Genomic DNA, 20,490 nt, shown 5'->3' on the forward strand with positions numbered 1-20,490 from the left:
CCTGGAAAAACTAGTCCATGCATTCATCTTTAGTAGGCTTGATTACTGTAACAGCATCTTTACAGGTCTACCTAAAAAATCAGTCAGACAACTACAGCTCATTCAGAACTCTGCTGCTCGAGTCCTCACTAAGACCAAAAAAGTGGACCACATCAGTCCAGCTCTGAGGTCCTTACACTGGCTGCCTGTCCGTCAGAGGATAGACTTTAAAGTTCTGATGCTGGCCTATAAAGCTCTGAATGGTTTAGGACCAAAATACATCAATGACCTCCTGACCCAGTATGAACCATCCAGATCCCTCAGGTCATCTGGATCCGGTCTTTTATCAGTTCCCAGAGTCAGAACCAGACACGGAGAAGCTGCATTCAGCTTTTATGCTCCTTATATCTGGAACAAACTCCCAGAAAGCCTCAGATCAGCTGAAACACTCAGTTTATTTAAATCCAGGTTGAAGACTCACCTGTTCTCAGCTGCATTTGAATAAAGCACCAAATCCACACTTTAAGCTTAAATTTCAAAACTTACATTTAACTACTGATTTTATCTACTGTTCTGATTTTATCTGTTTTGATTTTATATACTGTTGTTTGTTTGCTTGTTTGTTTGTTAATTAGTTAGTTAGTTTATTTGCTTGTTTTAATCAATTTTAAATCATGCTTTTTATTTGTTCTTGTTTCTAATGTCTCTGTAAAGCACTTTGAATCACCTTGTTGTTGAATTGTGCTATACAAATAAACTTGCCTTGCCTTGCCTTGCCTTGCTATTTAGCCATGAATGACAAAAGCAGATGTCTTATTAAACAGTGTGTCCCTTTCATCTGAACACCACTTATTTATTTAGGATTACATCAGTTATATTTTTTTTAAAAGAAAAGAAAATTGTGAAGTATCTAAGATGTGTCTTAGATACTTTACTTTCTACATAACCTGTAGCAGTTATAATAATAAATATTGTTATACCTAATGGCAGTTACTCTTAAAAGCTAATATGGGGGGTAATAAACATACACAATCAACTGCCAACATACATGTAGTAGTAATAGCAGTTTTCCTACTTGTTCACAATCCAAATCATGTTTTTGAGCTGCGACCACCATCTGTCTACATAATCTAAATGTGATAAACCACTCTGATAGAAAAAGAGTTGTATTGTTGCAGTTCAAAAGCTAACTTAAAAGGAAAGATTTAGAAATGAAATGCTGCAGACAAAATAGCATTTTTATTATTGCGCTTTCCTTAATGGAAACTGACAACTGATGTCAGTTACAACTAATATTTAAGCCTGCTCAAAGGGAAAAAAGGAAGGATTATAGTGAGTTAGGAAAGCAAGTTAAACTAGCGCAGCTGTTTTTCATTTGATAGAGTGAATTGTCCATTAACACCATTGGGGCCATTTTGATACCCGCTCCTCGTGTCTTCAGGCAAGACACTGAACTCAGTTGATTGAAACCTTTGCATCTGAACTCTTTGTATCTGCTAAGGTATATAAATCTCTGTATAAGTCCAGTTGTTTACTCTTTAAACTGACTTAGATATATTCCAAAACTTGACTTCGAAGTCATTTTGTTTTCTTGCTTTTCCTCTCTGATGGTTAGTGATGACAGTTTGAAAGCAGGTGATGAAGCATAAACCAGCAGCCATGTGGTCAGACACGTGTGTCATCTCAGCTTGTCATTTCTCTGAGCTGGCAGAAGAACGTGACTTTTTACAAAAGCAGGCAACCTGCATCCATGACCCCAAGGTCACAGCTAGCGTTGCTCTGGCTTTCAAATGAGCTCTGTAGTAGGACAGCTTTCATCATCCACACCAGCACACACATCTTTCTGTCTCAAATCAAATTCTGATCCATTATGCTTTTGTCTTTTCGGTGGCTTCTTACCAGGTCAGGATTTACCCAAAGTGTGGGTGTAGCTAGCACGATTCAGCATAAGTGGGTTTCTCGGTGTTGTGACTCAGAATGTAATCACTACAACTTAAGCGCTCTTAACCTTTGCTTATGAGCTCATGGCCTTCTTGTCCAAGTGGTTCCACATTTTAATTCACTATGCACATTGGTGTGCTGCTGATGTGGCTCCCAGCAGAGCATACACTCCTGATAAGTGATCTTTCCATGTGCATGAAAATTCACATGAAAACACAAAAAAATACAAGCGCTAGCATAATGTTGCACACAAAATTTTTGTTGACTTGCTTTTTGGCATTGATCTTTCTATCTAGTGAGGTTCCACAATCTGTCTGAAAGGATCAGGCCTACACTTAAGGGATGGCTGTAGCTCAGGTGGCAGAGCAGGTCAGCCACTAATCAGAAGGCCGGTGGTTCGATCCCAGGCTGCCTCCTGGCTGCATGCCAAATATCCTTGGGCAAGATACTAACCCCATGTTTGCCTACTGGTGGTCAGAGGGCCTGGTGGCGCCAGTGTCCGGCAGCCTCGCCTCTGTCAGTGCGCCCCAGTGCAGCTGTGGCTACAATGTAGTTTGCCATCACCAGTGTGTGAATGGGTGAATGACTGAATGTAGTGTAAAGTGCTTTGGGGTCCTTAGGGACTGAGTAAAGCGCTATACAAATGCAGGCCATTTACACTTTTCCCCTATGAAGGGCCTCATGGACCGCTCCTATGTGATTGTTGATAGTGATGCAAATGCACATTAAGGCATCTAGCACAACTTAGAAACAAATTAGCTACAAAGACTTAAATCAGTTCAGTTAATTTCAGTTATTATTAATGCCAATCAGCAACAACAGTTACCTCAAGGAAGTTGAACCTCTGAGTTGATAACTTGCTGTAATCTATTCTTATTGCTCTTCACTGGAAGATCTATTATGAAGTTTGCCTGAAGTGTAAATGTGAAGTGTGTAGAGACCTGCAGGATATTTAATGTGTATATAGTTAGATTGTTCCAAAAATGCATTGTGACCATTTACTCTGCACAGACTTTAGGAAGCATGTACAATACAATACAATACTGGTGTATTTTTACATATGATACACAAACTATATAGACTTAGACCTTTTATTGTCATTGTACAGTTGCTTGCACAATGAAATTATGTAACAATTTCTATGTAACAATTTATATACATATACAGACTGCATCACATGTCTTCGTTGCTGTATTCGTATGTAGCAGGGCACTGAACAGTCATTCTAGCTACCTTTCCAGTCACCTTTAGAATTGTACTACTTTTTTTGTAGCTTAGCAGCTCAGTGCTCGCCATGTTTATTAGCATTATTGTCTCTTTTACTACACCGTGAAAGTTACTATTACTTGGCAGTACAATAACACAATTGCGGAAACCTACTCTTTCTAGAGTGTCTCTCTGCTTGGACAAAGACTGTTTATTTATATATTTTAACCTTTCTTATCAACAATCTTCACCCACTTTCTGATGATAGCAAATACAGATAGCAAACGTTCGCTGCTATCACATCCCTACATTGGAACAGACAGGAAAGATTTCAACAGGCAGTAGACTGCTATTGTAAGTAGAGAACACCCAAAGCCCTCTGAAATAGCACCGTGCCAGAACAGCGAGGTGCCTCAGCACTGCAGGTTTTGTCATTAAGACAATTAGTGTTGACAAGTACAGCGCTAACGATTCTATAGAACTGCTGCCTCTGGGCTAAGAGGCACTCACAGCATCATAAACTGCACATCATGAGAATCAAGATGGACAAATACCAAAAGTGCAATTACCTTTTACAAACCGCAATTCCCCAGCAATATATTTGACATTCTGTACGAATACCTCATAATGGTTTATATAATGGAAAAAATTCTTCTTTTATCCTAATGACTGCCATTATGCTCTCATTAAAGGTTCACTTTTTAAAAAAAAATGTGTAAATGACAAAAAATGTTAAAATGTTTTTTCCATTTTGGGAAGTAGCATCATTTTGGATGGAACTGCAATAAAAAATCATGCATGATTCCTCACCTGTTTTGGACATTTCCCAAGCATTAGTAATAAGCATGTATTGAGACCCCGTCACTACTCAGACTGGATGCACTTTGTCTTTTGTCATCAAGCCAAGCGTGGCATTGTGTTGCCACAAGCTCTACTTACCTTTCTCTGCCATTCCTCCCTTCCCGGACCAACAAAATTATGCATCCTGTGGGAAGAACTCACACTGTCTAGCATAATAGAGTCTGATACTGTTTATTGACTGGAGTATTGCATGTTTAGCTTTTAAAACATGCCATTATATTTGTCTAGACTTTCCTTCCACCTCCTTCTCCTCCCCTCTTACCTCTGCTCTTCTACCCACTGTGGATTTTTCTTTGGTCTCGTAGCCTCTGTTGTTTGTCCTCTGGTGTTGGCTTGGGGATTGTAGTCCCCTACTGTTTTTTCTAATAAATATTTCATATTTCTGAATCTATTATTAAAAATCCTAAATGAGCCATGGCCATTTTCTCAGCTTTTGATTTTATCTCCTAAATTATTTAACAGTTGACAGGGAAATAAAGGAAATGCAAAAATATTGATAAGTCAGACTTGTTATAGCTGGCACCAAACTCCTCTGTGGCATTGCTGTGCCAGACATTTATCTGGCTTAGAAGTGCTTCGCTGATTTCAGATGAGGCTCAGGTGGTGCAGTTGCATTGTTGTGTTTCTGGAATGTTGCTAATTCTAGAGAGAGGCCGGTTCTCTCTGCTCATTTTCTTCTTGTCACTGTAGAAATGGACAGTGTGATAGACAGGTGATTCTGGTCTGTCAGTACTCATGTGGATTTATAACCTATGTTCATCCCTGTCTTCATTTAGGTTTTCTAAACATTCAGTCATGGCCTGACAACATGACAGACTTGGGTGTTTTCTCCAACCTGGCTACTATTGGGGGAAGAGCATTGTACAGGTACCTGGGTGCATAATACCTTCACAAATTCTTTTTCTTTCTTTCTTTTGTATTTTGTTTTTTGATTGTTGGGAATAGTTTATGCCAAGTTGTTTCACAAATGTCTCAATCAGAGCTCAGTTCTTCTAAATCAATGGCAAGCAGGAAAATTTGTGGTTTTAGCTAATTTTTTTTTAGCTAATTGTAGCGAACAATCTCTGAAGCCACAGCTCACTGGAAAACTGAAATGAAGGAATGAAAGACGGAGCCGATAACAGTAAATTTAGAGTATTTCATTGTGCTGTGTTTTTATTATTATTACTTCTTATAATTAATTTCTATTCTCTTTTTTATGTTAAGCACTTTGAGTTAAGTTTGATTATTTCCTGTTCTATACAAATAAAGTTTATTATTATCAGTAGACTAATTTCTATTTCTTTTTGCTATTGGTATGGAGGGGCTGTACACATATTGTATGTATATGAACGCATAGATAATATTTACACTACACAGCTTATCTCACAGATGTAAATTCACATGCATTGTTGCAAACTGCTGTGGTTTAAAGAAGATCGGAAAGACGAGGTTACAGTCGCAATCAAACGTCTCTACCTCTGGTTATATATTTAAACCATTTTAATGCAAACTGAAAGTGGATCCGGTTTTGTTGGATAGCCTTATCTGGATAAGTGCTATGCATGTTAATGTGTGAAGTGTAATTTTTTTTTGTTACTGCTGAAGAATGCTGTACTTAAAACATGACTTTCTAAAGACAGCTTAATTATTTAACCTAAATTATAGCACTTAATTATTCATCATTTAGATTTTTTTTTTCTTAATTTGGAAAACATGCAATAAAAATGTAGCGGGATTTGGATGTAATCAAAGCGAGTGTCTGCTGATAAAGTGTAGACTGTGAGATTCAGTGTGTTTTTGTGTGTGTGTGTCCCTAGGCGTGCGTGTGAGAGTGTGTGCATGTGCACTGCACCTGCCTGCAGATGGAAACAGCAGGCTGCAGTACAAATTATAGCCTGCCACCCACCCCTGCCCCGTGCTTGATCCTGCATACTCTCGGTCTATCTGATGTTTCTGACACCCACTGGCATCCTGTCATTTTTAAACCATGCAAGTGGGACATATCAGGATAGCTGGGGGTAGGAAGAAAAAAGAGAGAGAGCCTAGCAGACAGAATGATTAAAACACATGTTGTAAGTTGCATTGTTGCAACATAGGACAATGTGAGCTCATAAAAACACAGTGTATTCTTCTTGAAATTATGATTCAGTGATAGAATTAATGTTGACTAATGAGATCACAGTTGAGATGACTGGTAGACCGCTATGATGTTTAAACAGCATTTCTACCAAACCTGTGAAATGATTCCATCTTCTCTCTTCCCTTTCTTTTCCTCTTTTGTCCCTGCGCCACATCATTTCTTCTCCTCCTGCTCCTCTGACCTTCTTTCCTTTGCTGTCGGCTCCGTCTTCCTCTCACCTCCACCTATTCTTACCTCTCAGTGGGATCTCTCTGCTGGTGTTGAAGCAGCCGGGGATCACATCACTTCAGCTTCAGTCTCTGAGAGAGATCAGTGCTGGGAATGTCCACATTGCAGAGAACAGCCAGCTTTGCTACTATAACACCGTCAATTGGACAAGACTGTTCCGTACTACAAACCAAAAGGTTCTTATTCGCAACAACCGAAGTCCACAGGAATGCTGTAAGTTGATGCCACAATCATTCTAAACATCTAAATAATAAATATTTGGTCAACTTTGCACTAAAAAAAATGACCATATCTCATGAGTTGCTCTACCAAAACAAAAATAAATGATCAAAAATGATCAACAACCTTCACCTTGCTTTGAATGTTATCAGAGGCTATTTAGATTGTATATGTACTTATAAAGAGCTATAACAGCAAAAGAAGAAAATAGTCATCTGAACAGAAATAAAACAGAAATAAAACTTCTGCAGATTTTCAACAACGCCATTCTTGGCATATACTCGAAAGATGGCGCGGCCACGTCCAGGCGCCTTCCTTACCGTGTTTTTTTCTTATTTTTTGCTCTGGTTTAGGCCACATTTCACTGTGTGTTATACTTGTATAACTGTGCATGTGACAAATAAAGAACCTTGAACCCTATTTACTTTCTTTTTTTTACTGATCTAATGAATTTGATGTACTGCAATATATTTTACCACTGTTCTATAGGTCCCTCTTCCACTTACAACACAACTCAAAGCGCATTGACACTTTTAAAGAAAACTTTAAGTTAAAGTTTTTAGTTCTTTGCCCACAGCAACACCTTTCTACCAAGTTTCATGGTAGTTGGTTTGCTCTTTTTGTCACCTCCTAGTATTTGTGAAAAAAAAGCTACAGAAAATATACCAGTTGCTATATTGTGCTGCACTGTATGATACAATTATTTAGTTGCAAATTTGCTAAATATCCAATATAAACTTTTAAAAAACTAAAAAAGGTAAATTATGTTTGTATGTCCACAAAACATAAGTAGCAAACCTGTCCAGTCATAGTTTAACGACTTATGTTAAAACATTATATATGTATGCATTTGTTAGTGAAATCTACCACAAGAGCAGATCTTTGTGCTGCAGCTTTTGAACAGCTATGAAAACAAAGACATTGTATGAAAATTATGTTTTAACCTCTGATTCTGGATATCCTCTGGTAGCAGGACATATTTGAGTCATTATAATGTGCTAAATGACCTCTGTGTTCTACAACCGTGATACATTTGCATATTTTAGCTGTTAATTTAACACTCACTGTCTAGCCTCAGGCACCATCAAGAGTACGCTTTTTTTTTTCTCAAACATGTTCATATTTAAAACAGGTTGTACACTAAAGAAAGGAACGAATCTACTCAACATTTCTTGTAGTATAGATTTAAAAGAAGTTTGAATTGTCGAACTAACAAGAAACCAACAGACAAAATTCTGCTTTCTAAGTTATCACCCAGCCTTCATAACAAAGGCATTTGTTTTAAAGGAGCTATTGTAGTGGCCATTCATAGTAAGGTTTTGAGGCTTGTCTGTCTTATGAATGGTACCCATTATCTCACTAGCTTCTGAAGGACACTAAAAACAATAATTCAATAATTAAACAAATTAACATCAGGGTCATTCCGAGAGTGCAAGGTTTAGAAAAATGAAATTAGGCAAATAACTGATGTGGTGAGATAAAGATTGCATTTCTAAAAATGGAAGAGCTTTATTATATCACTGCCACAAGTGTTAAGACATTATTCATTTATGTATAATGTTCATTAATGAGCCAGTATTTGCATTATTGAGTTGGCCCCTTTTCACTGTTCATGTGCTCCTTTCCCCTTGGCACTTCCTTACTGTTGAAAACACACACACACACACACACACACACACACACACACTTTAGAGTCTTTGAAGACTTTGGGTTAGTTTCAAGAGTCACATACTTGACATGGTTCTGCATGTGTGCATCAGAGTGCGCGTGTTTGTGTGTCTAAAGTTGACTGAGCCTCATGGGGCTAGAAAAGGGCAGCTATCACACTGTTACAGTGCAGCAAAGAGTATTCTTGTGAATATGCATGCGGTTGTAGCGATTTAAGTAGTTGCTGAAACCTGAAACTAAGACATCTAGTTTTCATAGTAGTTGGAATAGAGATCTAGTGTGTACTAGCATGTAAAACAAGTAATACATTCATGCTATATGGTATTAAAACACAGTTGTGATGGCTTTTTAACCATAATTTTTCTTTGAATTTGTTTACTTTTTACATATTACATTTTGGCATAGCCTCATCAATAAGATATCAATAATAACCCAGGATTGTATGGAAATGTAATATATGTATAGAAGCAAATGGGACAGTTTTCAGTTAATATTTTTCAGACTGTATTAATTATTTTATACATATTTAGCATCAAAAGTTTATCTCACCTCATTGTGACACAGTTAAATGAAATATCCCTGGTTTGTTTCTGCACTATTTTACATGCGCGTACAGTAAAGAAAGAAAACAGCAAAGCAGAAATGTTGTGGTTCTTGTGTAAATATGATTTTCATTGTGCTCACTGAATTTGCATATTTTATAATACTTTAAGAGACTGTCAGTAGCACCAGCGCTTTTTATGCAAGTCAAAATACTGTGAAAGGGGCACACATATGAATCAGTGTAATTTTCCCCACAGCTCTGATTTTCTCACAGCAAAATTTGGATAAAAAGCTGCAGGAAATACTCCCACTGATGGAAACAAATGTACTCTGATGATGTTAGAAATGTAGTTACTTCACTGAGAGAAGTCACTGGTTGCTACTGTAATAATGCTCTATTAACAAAATGTAAAATAGTACAATTATAGATCCGTTTGGTTACCTCAGTGGAACACATACATGTTGTTTGAGAAAATAGTCAACACAGAGTCTCTCATATTGGCTCATTATTTAATTACACTATTAACTAAACAGTAAATGGCCTTTTTTAAAATACAGAACTATTTTTTTCACCTATGTTGCATGTGAAAAGGATCCCTTCTCCGGCTCCCCCTCTACTCTCTTTAGCCTTTTCACAGACTGCCCCTGAAATGTTAATACAGAAAAGAGAGGTCCCCAAAACTGGAGGCACTAATTCCAGTCTAGTTCCAGCTAAATCTCTCCCCTCAGTCGTGCTAATCAGCACTGTTCAGGGACAGGTTTTTTAATCTTTATTTATTTCTTCTGATGTTTTCTTTCTTTCTTTTCTCTGCCCTTATAATAATTGTAATCATAGCCTGAACTTTTGTCTTCTTTCAGTCTCAAAAACGCTCCTGCCAGGGCTTTTGTTAGTCAGCCATGTCAGAAACATCTGAAGTTAAGATATGTTTTTGATCTTGTTGTATAGTTAAAAAGCCATGCAACCACCACTTCCCCTTGTTTATATCTTGCACCAATCATTCTTCCTTTTCCTCATTTATTTCTGCCTGGTCAGTTTACCTATGAGGCTAGAAGCATGAAAGAAGTGGTTTTGTCTCTTGCGAAAGACTTTCATCCGCTTTTCTTTATGTATCTGCATCTTTTTGTCTGAATTTTTATTTTTATTTGGAATAAAGCTGTGGCTATGACACTATGGCATAGTCATTGGCTTGCATGTAGCCAGGTTCCCAAAAACAGCAGGGGACCCTTTTGCAACCATGTTCTGTAACCACTGGCTATCGAGAAAAGAAGAGAAGAGAAAGAGAAAACCTACAAGGGGGGAAATCACGTCAGATGCAGGCGGGATGATAAAAGTTCACAGTGTATCTGTAGCGCCGTCACCGCGTTACTTCAACACTCATTTTGTCACTGTAATGTTCTGAAATGTAGCAACCTCTGTACAACTGTGCTAGAGGGGGACAAGAGAGAGACAGAAAGAGATAAGAGATCCAGGCCATTATAGAGCAGATGTAATGGCCTGAGTCAGTCGGTGCTATATGAAAAACATTGAGGCAGAAACACAGAACAGATTGTTCACTACGAATAAAATGAGAGAAAGGGGCATTTCTTTACATGACTGAGTGCAGCAAAGTATATCAGACTTACAAGTTTAACATTTGTATCTTTGTATCACAGGTGGTTTTTAGTATTGCTTTACGTGGCTATCCAAACAACACTTGTTTGTGCTGTAAATGTCACGCTAAGCACTTTTGCACTGAAACCAGATACTATTGCTACGTAAAACAACTTCATAATATACAATCATAGTATTCAGTAGCTGTATATTTGATTGCCCTTTCAAATTGAAAGGCTTAAATCCTTAAAATGACTTTTTCTTTAATTATTTGTAAGGTTTTGTTAACTCGACTAGTCTGGCATCTGCATGTCCTTCCTGTATCTCACTCTTCATTGTTTGCACAGCAGTTTTACAATGAAGCAACCCAGCCTTCTACTTTTCTAATTGCACCATATCAGTCAGTACTGTAGACACACTGAGCATGCAGGCCATTTATATTAATAGAGAACATATAGTATACACTAAAAACGAAGTGCCAACCACGTCCTCTGATGAATTGAGTTAATTAATGTGATGTTTTTAAAAAGTTTCTGGGATACATGAGAGCGTTTTTGTGGGAGGAACTAGGTCGTCTTTTAGTTCATCCTGGAGGATAATTATTCTGTCACTCTGTAGTGTACAGCGTATTGTTTGACACTTTCTTGTTTACCGCTTTATCCCAGAGCACGTGTTTCAAACGCACACCTTTTTCCTGTGTCTTGCTGCAATTACTCTTGCCATTGTTTAGGAAAGAAGTCCCCAGAAGAAGGAGAAGGAAAAAAAAGCTAGCTTTTATAGGCCAAGAAAATGAACATCTGCTCTGTGGAGGCGGAGAAATTTAATGCAAAAATAAGCCTTCGCAAATTGCAAGCGCCTTAGTAAATCTAGTTCTGTGTCTTTTCATAAATAATAGGATTATTTGGCTAATTTTATACCCAGCTAATTTGGGGGAATTTAGGGTTTATTCATTGCGTCTGACACTGAGTCATCAAAGCTCAGCTGCATGCTACATGAGTATAATCCTTTGCCTTCTTTGTTTATATGTGTATTAAGCAGCCAAGGAGCACATGGTGTGTGACCCACTGTGTTCAGATGCTGGATGTTGGGGTCCCGGCCCAGACCAATGCCTGTCCTGTCGATATTTCAGTCGTGGACGAACGTGTGTAGAATCCTGCAATCTCTATGAGGGGTGAGTCCTGAATATGCTTGCACATATATATTCAGATATAGTGCTGATAAGAAGATGGAGGTGGGTGGATGGTTTGTGGCTGAGTTTAATTGTTGCTACTGGACTGACTCAGAGAAAGCAGATGTGGCATTGTTCGTATATACAGAAGTTTATATGTTGTCCTCGAAAACCTGCTTGACAACAACAACAACAACAAACAGACAAACAAACAAAAAAATATATAAGGAAAGCAGTGTCTGCTATATTATGTCAGCTTATGTAAGTAAAATAAATATTCAGCTTTTTTATTATAACAAGTAACAGTAAAGCAGACAAAATACGACCAAACAAGTTACATTGTTACAGCTAGGCCAGCATCAGCATGACAACACTGATAAAAAAGTCTTTTATAATCAGTGACACTTGTGACAAAACATGGTTTGTAATGCTTCTCCCTTAGACTTTGCTTGATCAGGATGCGTTTACCACCAAAGTTTACTTAATTTTGTTAAGGTGCCAAACACATCTTTCTGCTGTTGTAGTCTATAAAAGTCCCCACAAATGCTTAGTTAATGATTACTCTTCAGCTTCTTGACAGTAAAATGGGCTAGAACACCACAGAAACACAGTCACTCTCTGGGAATTTTCATAAGTTAGGCAAAAAGAACAGCATCAATAGCCCTTTTTATTCTTAAGTGTGTTCGAGCCCCTAAGAGCCATAACTCTCTTAGATTGTGCCAAAACAGACACGCTGTATGGTAAATGGGTCATATGAGTGCCACATCAAAACGTTGATCTAACATCAGAATGCTCTCATGAGTGTCATGTACGGTCCTTTACTCATACCGTTGTAGCAACAGATAATGATTGTCATGTCACCAACGTGAAGCTTTTGAAGTGACGGGCATCTGTGTGGCAAAATATAGCTACTTAAAAAAGTAAAGGAAATATATTACCCTGTTACTGCCAACAGGGAATTTATTTAACTTGAACATATTTATGAACAAAATAAAACATGCTCACAACTAGGTGAGAAAAATTTGTTTCGTTTTGTTCACTGCCCTCTGAGGTGTCTTTTATTTTCTTGGTTCATTATCTTCCAAGAAAAGCTTTTAAAGATGGCCCCAAACTCGCAGATTAAACAGCATGACAAGCAGTTTATTTTGTATTTTATCAGTTCTTAAAGAAACTGAGTTCCTTTAAGAACAAAGTTTTTTTTCAATAGATTTTTGTCCAGATTATATTTCTGAGCAAGAGGATATAATTGCATGTTCCAGGGATAGTTTATTACCTTATTCAACAGGAGGCCAGTCCGTAGGCGCTGGCAAAATCATCTGAGAATATAGCTCGGCTTTAATGCTACTGAAGTCAGCAATGACTGGAGCATGCTGCATGCCTCTAAATATACGATTAATCAAATGCATCAGCAACTACCGAATGATCTTATAAATACTATGAATAAATGCAGTTTTAATTTGAGTTACTGATTTTTTATGCTTTTTTGCATTAGTCTTATTTAATGAAATACATTGTGACATTAAAACAGTCCTCTATTTTTAAGACCTGCTACGCCATCTGCTCATCAAAACTTTACCTGAACAGCCCGTGGCGCTTTCATTTTCGAGTTAAGCAGTACTGTTCTGTTTACTGGGGATGATATTAAGAGCCAGGGGGTGAAAAGAACAATTTAAAATGTGGTGCTAATTTTTAGTTTAAAAGGCACCCCTGCAGAGTGTCATAACAATAGAGGTCCCCTGACTTTAAAAGAATATATCTTGATGCTATCTACCTCCTAATGAAAGATCTGCTCCCCCAGGGAGTTTTATTAATGAAATTTTAGATGTTTTTACCCTGCAGAACAGCTGGGATGATGCTTTTAAGTTCTGTCCCAACTTGATCAGAAAAGTTTGGTGGCCACATTGGAGAGGACAGAGGAGGACGAGGAGGTGTTCCTCGGGCAGGGGGGCTAGGCGTGTCACTGCGTGTCACAGTCACTGCTTGCGCACGGGGCCACGCCCTGCCTACCTGTCCACCTGCACGTCAGCGTCACCAACACCATCAGCGTCACCAACACCGGCACATTCACCAAACCCAATAATTCTGTGAATGCAGTCCAAACCCTTTGCCATATCCGCACAAGCACAGCGCTTTCCGTAGTTCCCGTATTTTATGTTAACACTGGTGGCCCTTTTATTTTTATCTGAACAGCATGTATCAGTCCAATCAAATGGCCTTTTGTGGTTTAAGTGCATGTTGTTGCAATTTTCTTGGGTTCTTGTGGCTCAGGAGACAGAGCGGGTCATCTACCGATCGGTTCAATCACCGCTTCAGCTCCAGCATCCTTGGGCCAGATACTGTTTTGCTCCTGATGCATTCATCAGAGTTGTTAGATAGCAATCACTTATACAGGGAGTGCAGAATTATTAGGCAAGTTGTATTTTTGAGGAATAATTTTATTATTGAACAACAACCATGTTCTCAATGAACCCAAAAAACTCATTAATATCAAAGCTGAATGTTTGTGGAAGTAGTTTTTAGTTTGTTTTTAGTTTTAGCTATTTTAGGGGGATATCTGTGTGTGCAGGTGACTATTACTGTGCATAATTATTAGGAAACTTAACAAAAAACAAATATATACCCATTTCAATTATTTATTTTTACCAGTGAAACCAATATAACATCTCCACATTCACAAATATACATTTCTGACATTCAAAAACAAAACAAAAACAAATCAGCGACCAATATAGCCACCTTTCTTTGCAAGGACACTCAAAAGCCTGCCATCCATGGATTCTGTCAGTGTTTTGATCTGTTCACCATCAACATTGCGTGCAGCAGCAACCACAGCCTCCCAGACACTGTTCAGAGAGGTGTACTGTTTTCCCTCCTTGTAAATCTCACATTTGATGATGGACCACAGGTTCTCAATGGGGTTCAGATTAGGTGAACAAGGAGGCCATGTCATTAGTTTTTCTTCTTTTATACCCTTTCTTGGCAGCCACGCTGTGGAGTACTTGGACGCGTGTGATGGAGCATTGTCCTGCATGAAAATCATGTTTTTCTTGAAGGATGCAGACTTCTTCCTGTACCACTGCTTGAAGAAGGTGTCTTCCAGAAACTGGCAGTAGGACTGGGAGTTGAGCTTGACTCCATCCTCAACCCGAAAAGGCCCCACAAGCTCATCTTTGATGATACCAGCCCAAACCAGTACTCCACCTCCACCTTGCTGGCGTCTGAGTCGGACTGGAGCTCTCTGCCCTTTACCAATCCAGCCACGGGCCCATCCATCTGGCCCATCAAGACTCACTCTCATTTCATCAGTCCATAAAACCTTAGAAAAACCAGTCTTGAGATATTTCTTGGCCCAGTCTTGACGTTTCAGCTTGTGTGTCTTGTTCAGTGGTGGTCGTCTTTCAGCCTTTCTTACCTTGGCCATGTCTCTGAGTATTGCACACCTTGTGCTTTTGGGCACTCCAGTGATGTTGCAGCTCTGAAATATGGCCAAACTGGTGGCAAGTGGCATCTTGGCAGCTGCACGCTTGACTTTTCTCAGTTCATGGGCAGTTATTTTGCGCCTTGGTTTTTCCACACGCTTCTTGCGACCCTGTTGACTATTTTGAATGAAACGCTTGATTGTTCGATGATCACGCTTCAGAAGCTTTGCAATTTTGAGACTGCTGCATCCCTCTGCAAGATATCTCACTATTTTTGACTTTTCTGAGCCTGTCAAGTCCTTCTTTTGACCCATTTTGCCAAAGGAAAGGAAGTTGCCTAATAATTATGCACACCTGATATAGGGTGTTGATGTCATGAGACCACACCCCTTCTCATTACAGAGATGCACATCACCTAATATGCTTAATTGGTAGTAGGCTTTCGAGCCTATATAGCTTGGAGTAAGACAACATGCATGAAGAGGATGATGTGGACAAAATACTTATTTGCCTAATAATTCTGCACTCCCTGTACATAGAAAAAAGTGCTTGTATGAATTTGTGTGTGAACGGGTGAATGAGACGTGTTAAATAAACACTGAGTGCTGAAGAAGAGTAGAAAAACAATATATAAGAATCAGTCAATTTACCATTTACCAGACATGATCATTGTGAGGTTCAAGTACCTTATCAAGGGCAATTTCTTAGAGTTTCTACAAAATGTAAATAAACTAAAATCAAATTAAACAGGAACACTATTTATTTTCATTCACTTGAAGTGTATTGCTTTTTCTTTCCCTATAACAAACAGAAAGTAAAAGGAATACAGCAAATACAGGAAAACATATCATACCAGAACATTATGCAATGCCCTATAAACCGTAAGTATCCATGATATCTTCCAGCTACATTTCAGCCTTTATTATCCCAAACAGCATGCGCTCCAACAAAAGCTTACCTTCCTTGCCTCTTGGAAGGTTTTATGAAGGCCGATGAAGCATAATTAATAGTAATATGATTTCGTTCCCACTGGGTTAGCAAAATGTATTTCTATAGCCAAGAACATTCTGTGTTTCCTCACTGGCCAAAAAAAGTACCCCAATTTAATTTTCTTCTCCTGTAGTGACGAAGGCAAAGTGCCAACTTAGTAGCAGTTTGGTCAAATTTAATGCCTTTTTCTAGGCCACTCTGGTGTTGCGCAATTATAAAGGGATTGGAGAAAGTGAACAACAAGACACTTTATTTGATTGATTTTTGAAAATGCAGCACCCCTCCCAGGTCCTGAACCTTTTAACAGCACTGACCCCCTGAGTGCTGGTTTCACTATTAAGGATAGCTAACAGGTAATAATGCTTGTGGGTATCACAGTTGTATGTATGTTTATGTGTGTGTGTGTGTATTATATACTATAATATAGTATATTAATAATAATAATAATGGATACTTTATTGATCCCCATGGGGAAATTACTTGTTTTTCTCTGCATTTGACCCATTCACTCAGTGAAGCAGTGGGCAGCCCACTAAGCAGGCGCCCGGGGAGCAGTGTGTAGGGACGGTACCTTGCTCAGGGGTACCTCAGGGTAGCCGTTAAGTGGATTCGAACCGCCGACCTTCCGATCATGGGGCGACCACTTTACCTACTGAGCTATCCCTGCCCCTAGTATATTATTGCTCTTGGCAGGGTTCCCTCCACTCTGAATTGATTGATCAGTCATTAAAAGCAACAACACTAATTCACAAATGTGCTTTACATAAAGAAAAGGTCATTGCATTGTTTTGTTTGTATATGTGTATATACACATGCTGTCCCTACAAATAAAGAGCTGAGTTGACATACTTTTTACAAGGACATATCAGTTCGGTTAAAAAATAAATATTAGTGCTGTTTTCTTTACACCAACTACCCCAGCAAAGAGACACATTTAACTAAAGTGGTTGCTTCTGCTATCAAAAAAATATGTTTTGGGCCCCAACTTGTTTCAAATTAATGTTTGTCTTTCTCTTGTCATCCATCAGACTGACTCTTTCTCTCACTTTTCTCCATTTCTGTCAGGGATATTCGAGAATATGCCAGTGGGTCAGTGTGCGTAGAGTGTGATGCCCAGTGTGAAAGAGCTGACGGTGACTCTTTGACCTGTCTTGGGCCGGTAAGTTTTCTATTACATACAACAATTTTAAGGCAGATCAAATCATTATGTTCATACATGTATTCTTAATATAGAAAGTGAACGGGGCTGTTTAAACAATTCAAATATGCTTCTGAGGAGCGCGAGAATATTGTGCATCATAAGTAGTAAGACAGTAACAATACTGTATTTTTGAAAAATGAACTTTACTACGATGTATAATCAAACCAAAACATGACAGATACCATGATAACATAAAAGAAACATTGGAGGTTGGAGTTGTTGTAATAAAATAATAACTAAACAAATAAATAAAAAGGTCAGAATAAGGAAGTATATTTGTATTCCCAACAAACTTTAACTGTGCACTATTTAAAAAAAACCCATCAAATTATTGGAAGATTCTTTTGGTAGCAGCTGCAAATAAAATATTAAAAAAGGGGGAGAGTGAAATTCCTGACCTTCATTTCTCTGTCTCTTGCGAATACAACACCCACAGCCACATCAGTCCCCTGACCCTGCTCTTTCTCTTAAAATCTTATCTTGCTGTTTCAGAGAAATGGATGATTCGGGACAGATGTAAGCCAACGGGTCCTTGTGCTGTCTTTTGTATCCCATCACACCCTGTCTGACAGTCTTGATCACTATAGTTTAGAAGTGTGGAACCCCTCCAACCCCCCGTCTTGCCATCCCAACTCAGACACGCACAACAAAAACAACAATATTGTTTGTGATTAAGTGTATAAGACACAACAGAAATAAACAGATTTGTTTGCTGAATCCTTTTGAAAATGTTTTTGGCACTGAAGCCAGCGTAGTATTGACCGATCATGTATGAAATCTAAACTTGACTCCATTCAAGACCTGGCTAAATCACTACGGTAACTTATGCTGAACACGTAACCTGGTTAAGAGCAGGTGATGTTCAGAGTTTTGGTTTATTTCTTTACAATATATTTTAAGTGTGATATAGATAATTAGCTTCACATGGAACGTAGAAAATTATTGGCAATGCACACGTTTACATGCGTTGCATAGTTACAGTAACTTCATTAACCTGGAGACGAATCAGGATGTTGTGTGTTGTCCTGTCAGCCCCTCTTACAGTGTATCATTTTGATTAGTATATTAGTCTTTCCCTCATCAGGTCTGCTTGTTGTTGACTCGCTAATTTGCGCTGCTCTCTGTAGAATGCGGGTCACTATTGAAATTAATTGGATGTATCTGTGTTTATAAATTAGGGCATTGTTAGTAACTTTCTGCTACTATCCACATATTTTTTTGCAGTTGTGGCCTCAAACTAATTTGCCCCACTTAGTAAATTTGGCCCTTAATCATTAGATGATAGCCAGCCGGTTCACATAGTTCGGAAGGGGGAAAAAAAGGAACACATAAATTATTGTTGGCTCAAATGCTGTTGCTGAAGTAGATTTGTTGTTTTCATTGTCTTGGTTATCCACTTCATGCCTCAAAAGTCCCCAGCCCAGTTTCAGTACAATAAAATCACCCAAAGACCTTTCCAGTCCAACTTTTGAGAACAAATATTGCATTCAAAACAATTATGCATGAACTCCTTGAATAGAGCAGATGTGAAATGAGTAGCTGCAGGAGCCACATTCTTATTGTCCGAAATAAAGGTCGTCTGAAATGATCTAAGATTGGAATAATCCTTCAACCTGTTGGAGCGTGTGTCGATCTCATATGTGCAGCATGGGAATCCAAATGGATTACAGCAATCATGTTATAACTACAGAGAGTAATTGCTTACAGCTTACAGAGAGCGATCTAATGGAGTTAATGCAGTCTAAAGTATAAAGACTGAATTTCTCATAATATTCATAATTATAGGCTATTCTGTGGACCAAATAAGAGCTGATGGTAGATCTAGTGTGTTTATGATTTTTATTAGATATACAAACACGCTCAAATCATTCAAAGAGTGGAACATTCATTCATTTTTACAACAGGCAGTTAAGCCAAAGTCATGTTGATGTCAGACTGAAAATCTCACAAAGCTAAAATACACATTCGAAAATAGATCTGAAAATAAACCAATAATATAATTTTATAACCTGAAAATCCAAGAGTGTTTTTTTCCTGTCATAACTGATCTTTTTAAGCCCAATACAGCCCATCATATTTCTTGTAAGTGTAAGTTTAAAAAGGAGGACAAGTTTAGTGTTTGTAAATTCCAAATCTGCCAAACAGATGAAGAAGCACACAGTATAAACTGTGAGCAGCATCCAAACTTCACTGTATATATTATAAAGATGGAAAACGCTGGTCTTCCCACTCCAGGTTAGGAATTATTTGCTGCCTCAGATGGAGGAGTTTAAGTTTTTCAGGGCCATGTTACTGATGGATTGGTGCAGCATCTGCAGTGATGTGGACTGTTGATTTACTCTGCATTTCTATACAGTACACAACTTTAGCAACAGATGCTGGTTAGCAAAAATTACAGAAACAAGCAGCAGATATGAACTTCCAAACGGTATCTGGGTTCTACGTTAGATACAAAACACAGAGCTCAACCATTTGAGGGGAGCTGAAAGTGCAGCAGCTACTCTTCAACATCTAAAGAAGCAAGCTGAGGTGTTGCCCATTTCACTAGGGCACCTTCTGAATACTTCCTATACCAGGTATTTACATCAGATACAACTGTAAGGAGATTTCAGGCAGACCCAGGACACACTGGAGACATTATGTCTCCCAGCCAGTTTAGGAAAGCTTTGTCATACGCTGAGAAAAGTGATCGAGTGAAGCGGACCAGTTAGAAGCTTTCAGAGCCTCTTGCCCTGTGAAAGCTGGTTTAGGCTACAGCGCCCCCATGACCCTAAATTGGATAAGTGGTTAAAAGGATGGATGGACTTATTATCCTATTATCAACTTATAAATGACTCTCTGCAGCACTTTGAACTTAACTCTTAATCTTGAATGTCTGAAATACCCATCCTCTCTCTGACACTATGCAGTAGCCATCTATGACCATAGTCAGTGTTGGGAAGGTTACTTTTAAAATGTATTCCATTACAGATTACAGAATACATGCCCCAAAATGTATTCTGTAACGTATTCCGTTACGTTACTCGATGAGAGTAACGTATTCTGAATACTTTGGATTATTTAATATATGCTGTTTACAACTACGTGAATGTACTATTGCTGTGATTTATTACTGTTACTGACGGTCCACGGCTCCGAACCGTAGTAAAGGGACCTCTGACTAATATGGTGGGTTCCATGTTGGGCTCGTAGCCGAAAAATAGCTTTACTTTGTTGTCTGGGTCAACTTTGTTAGCCAGAGACAGAGAGAGGTGTTGAAAGGCTGCTCCAACGGAACTTATTGTTTCGGAGGAAAACACGAACACAGCGTACAGTCGAGTCTTAATAGCTTACTTACAACTGGGCTCCTCAGGC

The 20,490-nt window shown here is 38.5% G+C and overlaps 1 protein-coding gene across 1 annotated transcript in view; it reads left to right on the forward strand.

The window, feature by feature from the left end:
* erbb4b (erb-b2 receptor tyrosine kinase 4b) overlaps nucleotides 1-20,490 on the forward strand; it is a 338,434-nt gene that overhangs the window by 244,371 nt on the left and 73,573 nt on the right. The window contains exons 11-14 of the mRNA XM_085249408.1: nucleotides 4,764-4,854; nucleotides 6,351-6,550; nucleotides 11,394-11,529; nucleotides 17,001-17,094. Coding sequence (XP_085105534.1) covers nucleotides 4,764-4,854; nucleotides 6,351-6,550; nucleotides 11,394-11,529; nucleotides 17,001-17,094 — 521 coding nt within the window. The remainder of the gene's footprint in view (nucleotides 1-4,763; nucleotides 4,855-6,350; nucleotides 6,551-11,393; nucleotides 11,530-17,000; nucleotides 17,095-20,490) is intronic.

The sequence above is a fragment of the Mchenga conophoros genome, linkage group LG16 (genome assembly GCF_057382185.1).
Source record: "Mchenga conophoros isolate Kocher_MC1m ecotype Shallow Benthic linkage group LG16, M_conophoros_male_GT1.1, whole genome shotgun sequence".
Lineage (NCBI taxonomy): Eukaryota > Metazoa > Chordata > Actinopteri > Cichliformes > Cichlidae > Mchenga > Mchenga conophoros.